Raw genomic sequence first — 12,399 nt, 5'->3', positions numbered from 1 at the left:
TGTCTCTCATAAAATATTGTTGTGGAAAAAGACCAGTTATTGAAAGTCTATATTAAGCTTCCTAGAATCCGTCCAGCGTCCTTGTCAAAAGAAATCAGCTTGAGATTCAACTGACAGAATGCAGAGCTTGCAGTGTGCCTAGTATTGTTATAAAATTCCAACATACTCAACGGATGTCTTGCTTGCAGAAAATAATGTGTATTGTATTTATAACGTGGTTAAAATTTATCCAACAGCACGTTTTACTATTCTGGTTTCTAAACAAGTTTTAAAAAATAGTTATCATGGTACAAAACAAAATACTTTTCATTACAGTTTCAGTGGTTATCAGTAACCTATGAGCTTTGCTTTGCTGGCTGCTTACTGGTGCATTTAATAAAATAAAGATCACTCAGTGGTGCCGTGGGCAGCATGCAAGGTGATAGCCATATTTGCTTACTGTAAATACAAGAGAAAATCACACACAAACCGGCTGTAGTTTTGACAAGTATTAAGATCCCTCTTTACATCTGTACCTTTGTACCAAAGTGCAATTAGTTTTCCTCACACAAGGATTTCTGTTTATTTTATTCTGCTTGATTACTTTTGTATAATCGTATCGCTTGCTTCATTGCTTCTGGTCGTAAGCTCCAGTTTTAAAGGGGGAGGACGAGTGTGTGTAAATATACTGGATTTTTTTTTTATTTAAGACTTTAATTTAGGCATTTGGATAGCATCATTTTATTAATATTTTCCTTTCCATAAGGTTTGGTTCACATACACCAAATTCCTCGGCTTAATAGCTTGATCTGTGATGTATCAAACACAAAGGACCTGGCTTTTAAATTGAAAAGGAAGCTGTTTGCTATTGAGGTAAGACTATGGAATACTGTTTGAAAGATGGAATGTATTAAATGTTTAACCATGAATGTTTAAAAAGTAGGCCACAACCTGCAGTAACAAAGTATGACATACATATTTCTAAAGATGTCAGAAGCATATTTAATTAAATGTTAATGATTTGCTCTTAGCTGTGTTGTTAAGTGGGAAAGTGCCTAGATGTTATTACTCCAGTTAGGATGTTAATGTGCAATACTGTCTAAAATTGAGCATGGCATGAGGGATAAATGTCTTTCTCATTATTCAGAAACAATTTCCTTTGCATTACTGGAATCACCTTTAACTCTTCCATGTCATTTTAAATATAGGATCATTTACATTAATGTTCTTAAGTAAATTTTCTACCAAATTTAAACTTTTCCCCCCTGACCTTCCATGAGACAGTCTACACAGAAAGCTATAATGCAAAAGATTATTTCATTTTAGTCTTGCTAAAGAGCAGACCACTATTAGGCAGACATCAATTAGGGTTGATGTATTTATTAACCAAGTAGATCCAGAAGCTGAAAACAAAAGTTGCTTTGGGAGTGAAGGAATCCTCACCAGTACAGTCTTTGCAGGTTTTAGACAAAGGTATAAAACAGTTAAGCAGCCCTGACAAATCATTTAGTTTAATCTCTTTCAAGTGAAAAGCTGTTAAGCAGGCCACTTGCCTTAACTGCTTGAACCCATAAAAGGAAGAATTACCACCAATATATTAGCATATTTTTAACTTCATCACCAAATGATGGTCAATGTGGCTTGGCACTGCTTTGGTGTTTGGGATTTCACCCTTAAGTGACCACTTTGGCCCTTATTTGACCCTCTGCCCTCTTTAGCTAGCCACTTGATAAGGTAACCTAAGGATTCTCTTCCAATGCCCCTCCTCCACATCTCTCTCACTGTCTCTTCACAATTGTGTGTTGCAATAACCTATAAATTGTTGAAAGGAGCCCATCAAGTGACAAATTAAAGTGCCCTCCTCCTAATAATGGCAATCAATGTCCTTAATCATCTAGCCCTATTGAAAGCAGTTAATAGTTAATCAAGGAGCCAGATTTTCTACCAGGATATCTCTGCATCAGTATTTCAAGTTTCTCAACTTGAAGAAATGTTGGCTTCAGAAGCTACTTGAAGGCAAAAGTTTTTCTTTAAAGACTTTGTTGTTCCTCTGTGTAATTGTGAGTTTTCAGAAAAGAATACATCTAATGACATAAAGCACTGTATTAGTACAATCCACTTTAATATTATTTCATTGCATTAAGAAAAACTATTCTTCTTTTCAATCAGTTGAATAAAGGAGTTTAGTGTTCATGCAAGATTTTAAAATTCAGAAAAGGTGAATTATTTTCATTGACACAGAAAACGGACAATATGTTCCTGCTATAAAAAATTCCCATTTATTGTACTTTGACCTGGAGGGGGGGGGAATCCCCTTGCAATATAGACAGATCAGAACATTAACTCTGTTAGCAAAATCTATATACTATTTCCTGTTATTATAATTTTCAAATGAAATAGTTCACAATAATAAAAAATAAAGTAGCCAAAGGGGATGAAAAGTAATTTGATTTCTTTTAAGAAAAAAGGATTACAGAAGCGCACATGATTTTTTTAGAATAATTTCAGTCCACCCTGTAAAGACTGTGTTCTTTACAAATTGCTTCCTGTCTAAAAAGAGAAAAACATTGCTTCCTAATTCTTCAGGTTTTTTGCATTTACCATCTTGCCTTACACTGCTAATCTTCTGCTTTTGCTTTTAAATTATAATACCATTCTGAAGAAACTAAGGAAAGGAAAATATGCACTGACAAAACAGTTGATTAGATTATTATTAAAATTAATAATAAAAACAGGAAAAAAATAAAATCATGTTTTAAAATAGATAACTATGAAACTCAATGAATTATATATCTCAAGACAGACTTGTTAAATAGATGCCTAACACACAGAAAGTTACATAAAACGTTCTTCAAACAAATCTTGAATGTAGGATTGATTGAAGGACAGTTTTCAAAAAGAATGTCCAATATATTTACAGTCATTTTGTTATACCCGTGTGTGTATGTGTGTGTGTGTGTGTGTGTGTGTGTGTGTGTGTGTGTTTCAAAACAACATTAGAGAACTACTGATAAAGGAATTCATAATTTGAAATCAGAACAATTTCATCTATTTTTTATCAACATATCTGTTGATTTTCTGTAGCTTTACAAGTTTTGCAAGGGGAATTCCTTCACAATTCCTTTTTGTTGGACCATTAGCACTGGTTATTAACAGATTTTTCTTTTCTAACTAATATTTTATATGTTAAATACATAATATGAATATTTACATTTTAAAAATCCAACTAAATCTAACCAAAAAGTACTTTCAATATTTATCTATAGTGTATACATTTTGAGCAACATATAGAGCTCAAAATTTAATAAATAAATCAATATTTATTTTTTATAATTTATACAATGTATTGACTATCTTTAGCACAATAACTGTGTATAGTGAAACATTTACCTAACATTTCATTACCTGCTCTTTCATTGCATGTTTTAAAATCTTAGAGAAATTCTTAAGTGCCTGTCTTTTCAAAAAGGCTCATAGTTTTGAAGTTACGTTGTCTAATCCTATTTCTTCCTACTTTGGAATCTTAATTAGAAGGAGATAAAGACCATCATTTGACTAAATTATTGTCTTGAATCTGTAGCAAAAAGTATAATCCGCAATTGGGCCAATTAGTGTACCCCATCGTTAGCTATGCTGAAAAAAGCAGCTAGATTAGATCTGACACCAGCCTAGTTCCCACTGTTGTTTTGCCAGGTAGGATGGTCAGACTTCAAAGAGCTTGAGGCATCAGCAGGGCAAGGTTTGAAGGCCAGCTTAGGTCCGGTTGTTAATCTCTCTGTAAAAACCACAGCAGCCATCACACAAAACAAGCTTATACAACATAATCATGCGGTATTAAAGTTTGGGTTGAGTCATGCCAATTTGCCTTTGATTTTCTGATGATTGAATAAAAGATGGCTACATGACTAGACATATTCCCAAAATTTACTGATTAGATAAGTTCCTCAAACATTTAAAATATTTTTTTTAATTTTTCAGTTAAGTATATGCCATGCTATTTATTCTGACAAACCTTTCTGACAGGAAAGTATATGGAACATAATTTATGTATTGAATACTTGTTTTTTTGTCATTCCAAAGGAACATATATATATGTTCATGTATGGGCTTATGCCATTACTTACATTTCTTTGTTCAAATTTTGACCATGCTTATGCATAAAGAAATGTTCTAATTATTAATGAAGGCATTTGAGTAACCTAAGTTGGATCCTGCAATAATCTAATTATTTATACCTATACTTCGCAATTTTGCCCACTTTGCCAACCAGCCTTGGATTTAAGACACATAAATGCTATATGTTTATGAATCTTATTCAATTTTAAGTTAGTCAGTGACAGATTTTTCGTTGTCTTTATCACTTAAGGAAGAAGTTACATTTTATGGAGAAATGGATTTTTCCTCTCCATTTTTTAAAATATTTTGTGGACTGTTAGTATCCATAGTATATTTTTTTCGCTCTCCTTCACTTCTTCATTTAGTAACAGAAATGTCATCGTAAGTTGAGGATTACCTGTGTTTTATTTCTGTCTAAGTTCCATTTTACCCTGTATATAAAGTCTCAAAATAATGTACAAAGTTGAAAAATATCAAATATAAATTCCTGGAATAAAATAGTGGTTTTATTTTTTTCAACCATTTGTGTATATTGAAGATTCATGAAAAGAAGTCATGCAACATACTGTATACATGTAAGTGAATACAGAGAGTAGGACGTTGGAGAAGGGAAATACCACCTTTCCCAAGAAGAAGCATCTTTTTTTTTTGGAGGAGAAGGAAGGAAATAATCTTTTCCTGTCCCTTTCATAGAGAAAGATGCTCATGGGATATCACAGAATGATTGCTCCCTGCATTCTTCTTCCCAAAAAGAGACAGAGCTACTTCCCCTTGTCTTCCTCTGGTCAAAGAAAGAAGTGGGTTTTTTTTCTTTCCTAAGGCAGGCAGAGAACAAACTTCTCAGTTGTTGTTTTTTCCCTATAAAGTGAATGTCAATCATTCTGTGAATCTTGTTCTCATTCCTCTAGTTTGGTGTTGTAGTTAAGGGTTCTGGCTAGAAACCAGGAGACTCTGCATTCTAGTTCCTCCTCAGGCTCAGAGCCAGTTGGGTGACCTTGGGCTCACTTAGCCCTAAAAAGGAGGCAATAGCAAACCACACTGGAAAAAAATCTTGCCAAGAAAACTTCAGAGATTTGTCCAGGCAGTTTCTAAGAATAGGACACAATTGAATGGAAGAAATATAACGAACTCTACATTCAAATCCTTTCACTTTGCATGAGTAAGACTATTTTAATGTTCTTCAATTGTCGCAGTTCACCCACTTTTAAAATGGAATTGTGTGTGCCAAATGAATTTTATATGAGAGGAGAAAAACTTGGGCCATCCCAAACAAGCTTTTATAATAGGAACGCTGGGCAATTTCTGACCAACAACAAAGTTCAGTTGTTAAAAAAGTGGAACTAATACAGAAAGAAAAAAAATCTACTTATGCAATAATATAGACTTATATAATTGGAGAACTAAACATTTGTTCTGAATAAGCCTAAAAGTGTGAATTTTTAGTATGTAGCAAATGACTATTGTGAGTTACACTTATTAATTTGACAACCATATATATTTATTCTGTACTGTTACAGACTTCTTGTTGTTGTTGTTTTATATTTTTAAGATGTATGCTACTTGGGGACTTGTTGAGATGAGCAGCTGCAGAAATTAAATAAATAAATAAATCAGACTGAATTGTGATGACACTAAAAGACTCCAACCTAAAAGAATTACAAAATAATTAATGTTTAATTTTTTATTTGGATAAATATATAAGCATTGCTTAAATTTTTGCTTATATATATATTGTTGTCAGGGTCTTCATGTTGTACATGTACCATACATGCATGCATACATACCCATTGAAGCTATGCATTTGGTGCTTTCTTTCATATGTTGTATATAAAATTATACAGGTATAATATGAGTTCACCCAATTTTCTTGAGCAATAAAAACTACTGCGTTCAGATGATGTTCATTCTACATTATTTCCATCTTCTAGCAAGTTCAGTTTTCTTTTGCTCTGTACAGTATACTTCATTAAATTGTTTTGTCAAATGCTGTCAAGCCAACCTACCATTGTAAAATATAATCAGACTAAATCAATTTGTCATCAACCATTCTAGGAAAAGAAGCAAAATATGAATGAAATCAAGGATTTGAATTCAGTATCATTTTAAAAATTCCCTATAAAATTTGAAAAACATTATTTCAAACATTTGGTCCCTATTCTTTGAGAAGGAAAATTTGGCCACCATAGACATTCCTAAGAAGGAATGGTTTCCACTTATTCAGAAGGACTCTCCAGACCTGCACCAAAGTATTTGCTTGTGTTTGTGTACCCCTCCCCCCAGCCTCCAAGAAACTATGGTCATTATGCTGTTTTAAGAGAATGGATGTTTTGGGAAGGAAGGATATTTGGGGGATGGGGAAACTGGAATGAATGAGCTGTTAAGGAATCCTATGGGCAGCTTCCTTTGCTGCAGGTCATATAATCTATTTTTGGTACTAGAATAAATACTTAGATGTATATTTCATTTTACAAACCTGTTTTTTTTGGCAGTCAATAATGAAATACATGTCTCAGGCTTCAAAGCAATTTGCCAAATGAAGTCTGTAGTTATAGTAGTGCCTCTGCTGACAACCCCTTAGTTTTTTGGCATGGCATGGCAGTGTCCCCTTAGCATCTGGAAGATTGATCCCATGCTGAGCAGCCTAGATAGATGGGATTTGTCTGTTGTTTTTGTGGGGGATTTTTTTAAAGCTTTTTCTATATAATCCTTTTTTTATACAGTGGCCCAGCTGGTGAAAATTAGTAGGACCTTTATCCTTCAACCAGAGCTTCTTTGGAAAATGGGCTAGGAAAAGTAATTTTCTCATTGGCTAGTTAAACCCAGGACATTAAAGAGGGATCCCTGACTAAGGTTTAACTAAGTAAAAGATCAGCAAAAGAGGCCTGTGTCATTTTTACCCTTCATTTTCTATAAACTGTGGAAATAGTTCTATAAAGAAGTAGCAAGGGATATAACAATATCCAAAAAAAAGGCCTAGTCCTCCTCTCTGTAGTAAACACTGGACATGTGCTGAAGTCAAATTTTTATGCAAGCAGCTAATAAAAAAATTAGTTCACTGACGTTGATTAGTTTTTATTTGGGATCATGTGAGTGTGATTATTCCTTTCTTCCTTCCTCCCTTCCTTCTATACATCCATCTATCCATCCATGTATTTATTTTTTTAAAGGAATTTTTTTAACAAAACCTTCACCATTTATGTGACAGCATAATTGCATAGCCCCCTTTTGTATTAGGATTGCTACAAGGTTTGTTAAATACTGTGCTACTGGCTTTGGGAAGGGAGGATCCTTTTTAGAAAGATTAAGAATTCCCCACTAAATAGACTAGTATCAGGAGACTCGACTGTTGGCAGCTATTTTGTATTTAGGAACTCTTAGTAGAAGCCTGTTAATGGGATTTTTAAAATTATCTCCTCCCACACTATATATCCATTCTTCATGGGCTAACAATGAATACTAGATATTGATTTTCCTGGAGTTTTGTTAGATGTTTATGTTTTAATGTACTACTATTTGAGGGTAGAATCCTGTATAATAGATCCATGAACTAAGCTAATCATAAGATTCAGCAGAATCCATATAGATAGGCTGATACCATTAAAAAAACACTGGCAAAACAGGTTAACTTTCAGGTTAACATTCAATTAACTAAGATGAGGTGAAATCATGAACAGGACGTATGGCAGCATAGGAGAGGACCTTGAAATTTTTAACGTATTATATTATTCCATTCATTCTCCCTTGCTTCCAAGAAGCTTGGGGGTAGGCCATTAGAGCATTGTCCTCCATCCAGTTTTCTATTGCCGGTTGATCAGTTTTCAGAAGAGAGATAGGAATTACAGTAACATTATTATCCTTGAAGGGCATTGTAACATTAAGAAATTTGTATTTCTTGGATTCTTTTTCTTCTTCTGTTCTTTGCTCTTTGATTTCTTGACTTTTTTGGATTGGAAACTAGAAGACAGATCATTGAAAGAAAAACAAATTTTGTCTTTTTTTTCAATCATTGATAAGTCACTCTATAAGCTATTCTATTTTAAGAGTAGCATATAAATGCCTTAAACAAATTGGTTTATTAATCAGATAAATTAGTCATACTCAACAGGATTCCAAGTGATCTTCGACCAATTAACTTATGACATATTTCCTGCAGGTTTTTTCCTCCCTGCCTGATGATAATTCCAGCACGTTGCTATAGTGAATGTGCTCTTCTCCATTCCAAATAAACTTCCATGAAGGTGTTTCTTGTTTTCATTACGTAAAATAACTGGCCAATATTTTATATACTAGTGTAGTATAATGGTTCATACATTAGATTTTTTTTATACCAGCCCTATTGCCAGTTAGCCAACAAGATAGTAAATTGGATACTTGTCTCAATCTATTGATTTCTAAACTCAAGCAGACTTTTTAGAAGAAAATAATCCCTTTTTTATCTATACCTAAAAATACCACCTACAATGTAGGTTTGGCACAGGCCAAGACCAAGAATTCAATAAACAAACAACAAATCCAAAAAAAATGCTTCTCAGTGATTGTATCATTCTAGTCGTAGTTATAGAAAGTAAGTTTTAGTTTTTTAAAAATATGGTGTCATATTGTCATACTTCTCTAGACTCTTTCAATAAGTTCACTAAAGATCAGTGTCCCATTCTTTGTGGTATCTGTGTATGCAAAAGACCCTGTGTGGAAATTAGGTACAGGTAGTCCTCGAGTTATCACCACAATTGAAACAATTTCTGTTGCTAAGCAAGGTGGTTGTTAAATGACTTGCGCTTGGTTTTATGACTTTGCTATGATTAAGTGAATCACCATGGTTGTTAAATGAATCATGTGGTCAGGAGGCAAATTTGGTTTCCCTGTAGACTTTGCTTGTTGGAAGCTAACTGGGAAGGTTACAAATGGTGATCACATGAACCACACTGCAATTGTCATAAATGCATGCCTGATACCAAGAGCCCATGTTTTGATCATGTAATGCTGGTGATAATGTGATGAGCTTAAGTGTGAGAAATGGTTATAAGTCACTTTTTTTTAGTATTGGTGTAACATCGAACAGTCACTAAATGAATGGTTGTAAGTCAAAGGACTACCTATACATAAGGTAATCATTTGGAAGAAATGTATTCTTCTCCTCTGATTCCTTTAATAATATACATAGAACGGAGAATAAATTACGACCTGGTTCAATGAAACCTTTGAGAGAATAAATGCTTTATAGAATAAATAATTTCTACAGCAATAGGATACCTCTCAAAAATAAACAGATGGAACAATGAATAGTGACAAGTTACTATGGGTTGGTTTGGGGGCAGGGAGTTGGGTTTTGTTTTGTTTTTTGTTTGGTGGTGTCAAAACTCTAATAGATGTTAGATTTCAGGAAATTAGAGCTTCAGCAATTTGGCCTTAGGCTAGTTTTCGAGTGTAGTAGGTAATTATCTAGAACAGGGCTGCCAAACTCACGGTCTGCAGCCAGTATGCACCATGCTGGCCACACCCATGTCTGGTTTAATGAAAGAGGGGAAGTTGCGATATGTCATGTGACCCCACTGTGATGACACGAGTTTGACACCCCTGATCTAAAACAACCAAAGCGGGGGGGATTTCAAAAATGTATAGGCAATTAATTAGAAACAGGAGATCCACCGCTAGATTTAAAGGAAAGCTTGGGATGCTGATCTTGATAAACCCATACAAGAGACAATTGGCAAGCATGGAAATCAGGTGCATGTATCTGAGCTCCATTGCTCAACAAATTATACATTGTACTTGACTCCAATTACACTGGAACATACTATATGTCTTAATTATTTTTCCAAATGGTAGATTGTCCAAAAAGGGCATTTCTTTTCATTTGAGGCAATAAAGCTATACACCAATGGTTCCCAAACTTTTTCAGTCTACCGCCCCCTTGGTGCTACAAACTGATCCTCAGTGCCCCCCACCCAGTGGTGGAATTAAGTTTTTTACTACCGGTTCTGTGGGCGTGGCTTGGTGGGTGTGGCTGGGGGTCATGTGACTGGGCGGTTTGCACGACGGAAGGAAGATAGTAACAGTAAAATTCAAAAATGTAACAATTAATTGCACATTTATTCAAAATCCAATTTAAAAACATTTTTACTTAAAGTTAGTTCAACAAAATTGTTGAACGTGATCCAGTAATACCAGGTTTTCAAAGTCTGATAGTCATTTATCAAGAACCTTAGTAACTAGTAACCTAGTAAAGTCAGTAAAATTTAGTAACTACTTCACTGTTCAGTAAATTCTGTGTAATACAGTACGTGCTTGATCATTCACACACACACTGCTGCCTTTTGTTTTGTTTTTTCAAAATAACAGTGCGGTTGGGGTAGAGAAAGAAGAAGACTTTGTTCTGTGGTATCTGCCATTTCAGAAATGCTCATTACACTGCTCCACATGATCAGTCTTTCCGTATTCCTCAATATATTGGTGCCCAGCAGCTGGTCAAAACCCTAGTGGTACTTATGGAACTATAGATGATACTATGGCAAAATACAAGCCTTGCAGCTCATGTGTACTCATACAACGTAAGAGTGATGCCATTATCCAGATTTATCTGTGACAAAGGTCTCACTGTACATGAATATCAAGATAGGAGGGGCACTTTATTTTAAAAAACTGCAGTTTTTTTACTCCATTTGGTTATAAAACATCTTGTTTGGCATACTGGAACATTTAGACAGCATTTTCTTCTAATATGGGACATTGTTCAATCATAATTTTGTTTTGCTTTGTTTTTTTCCTGTATGTGACAATATCCAACTTTAGACAGTAATTAGACCACTTTGGAAACGCTTATTCCTTTTCCACAACCTCCCCTATATTTCAGCCTTCAATAATATTACTTTGCAACTCAAAGTATGAGAAACCACCCCAAGTGCTCTTCCTCCCACTCCTCGCTTTTTAAGGCCACCTCTACGAATGGAGAGAGGAGGCAGAGGAGGGCTAGCCTCTCTCCCCCCACACCACATGTTTACCTATGTTGCATTTCTAAGGTAGAGATAGGCGAGAGTGGCATGTCAGTGTGGAGCGGGTACAAGAGGGATTGGGGTGGTGGCTCCATTGCATAGGCATAGCACAATCCTCGAAGTGGCGGCTCGCAGTGCAGCCCCGGAAAGGGAGTCAGAAGTAAAGCCATTTATAAAAGCGTGAGAGGCAGGCAGGCAGGCGAGCGCTCTTGTGCAGTGACATCAGACTCGCTGCATAATGCAACGTCAATTCCCAATCCCTGAAATGCAGGCCCAAGAACAGCCCCGTTCAATCCCGCATCTCTTCTCTGTGCACAGCACACACAGAGTCATATCAGAGGAGAAATGCAGGCAAAAGGCTCTTCTTTCTCTGCCCCCCCCTTTGCCCTCCCCTGCCTGACATGCTTGTATGCCTCCTGAATAAGCGAGCAAGCGAGCGAAAAATCCTTCCAGTCTTTGGGACGTTAGACTGAATTTCACCCCTGCTGGAAGTGCTCAGCTGACTGGGTGCCAACATATCCCCAGGCAGAATTGCACCCTGCGAGGGGGCCACCTCCAGCACTCCTTTGCCACTTCCCTTGCCCCTTAGCGCCCCCCTGCTGCCCCCTGGCCTCTTAGTGCCGCCCTGCCACCCCTTGCCTCTTAGTGCCCCCCTAAGTCATCCCACTGCCCCCCAGGGGACAGTACCGCCCACTTTGGGAACCACTGCTATACACTTTCGGTATAAAGTTTTGGAGGCAGTATCATTATTATACAAAGAATTGAATGTTCTTCAGGGTAAGGCTTATTGCACATTTATGGGGCTAATCCCAATATTAAAAAATAATCAACTTATCAGCTACTTAATTTTAGCTAAAATAATTTCCCAATATTGGAAAATATTACACAATTTAACAACTGAAATATGAATTAATAGGGCCTCTTCAATTGCCACATTAGGAAAGATAGATAAAATTAAAATAATAAAAGAAATTATCAAATTTGGACAGGCGTTATATTTTATCTCAATTACAATATATCACAAAGTCTCTGGGTTTAGATGTTCCTAATCTAATTTTTGTATATATTTCCAGTTATAAAGTGTGTGTTTTTCAATACATTTAAATATACTCTTTCCGAATGTGCACATTTGTCTAGAGTTGAAATGAATTGGTTGGGGGAAGGGAAGGGAAAAACAGAGATATCCCCAGTCCAATCTAGATTTTATACTCAAAATGTCATGGGTAATTATGGCAGGGATAGGATTTTTTAAAATTTAATAATTTATGTTTAATAATTTATTGTGATACTCTTTATTTTTTACTCCTAAGATGCT

At 35.5% G+C, this 12,399-nt stretch overlaps 1 protein-coding gene across 4 annotated transcripts in view; it reads left to right on the top strand.

Moving 5' to 3' along the window:
- Positions 1–12,399, top strand: part of ELP4 (elongator acetyltransferase complex subunit 4) — a 135,736-nt gene that overhangs the window by 78,956 nt on the left and 44,381 nt on the right. For 2 of the 4 annotated variants that reach the window (XM_014071894.2, XM_087718703.1), the window contains exon 9: positions 746–852. The exons of the other annotated variants lie outside the window; for them this stretch is intronic. In XM_014071894.2, the coding sequence (XP_013927369.2) occupies positions 746–852 (107 nt within the window). The remainder of the gene's footprint in view (positions 1–745; positions 853–12,399) is intronic. 4 annotated transcript variants of the gene reach the window in all.

Source organism: Thamnophis sirtalis, unplaced genomic scaffold, assembly GCF_051295495.1.
Source record: "Thamnophis sirtalis isolate CommonGarterSnake01/CBP01778 unplaced genomic scaffold, rThaSir2_p1.2 scaffold_1, whole genome shotgun sequence".
Classification (NCBI taxonomy): Eukaryota; Metazoa; Chordata; class Lepidosauria; order Squamata; family Natricidae; genus Thamnophis; species Thamnophis sirtalis.
Note: the sequence above shows the minus strand (reverse complement) of the source record. Positions and strands in the feature narration are given on the sequence as shown.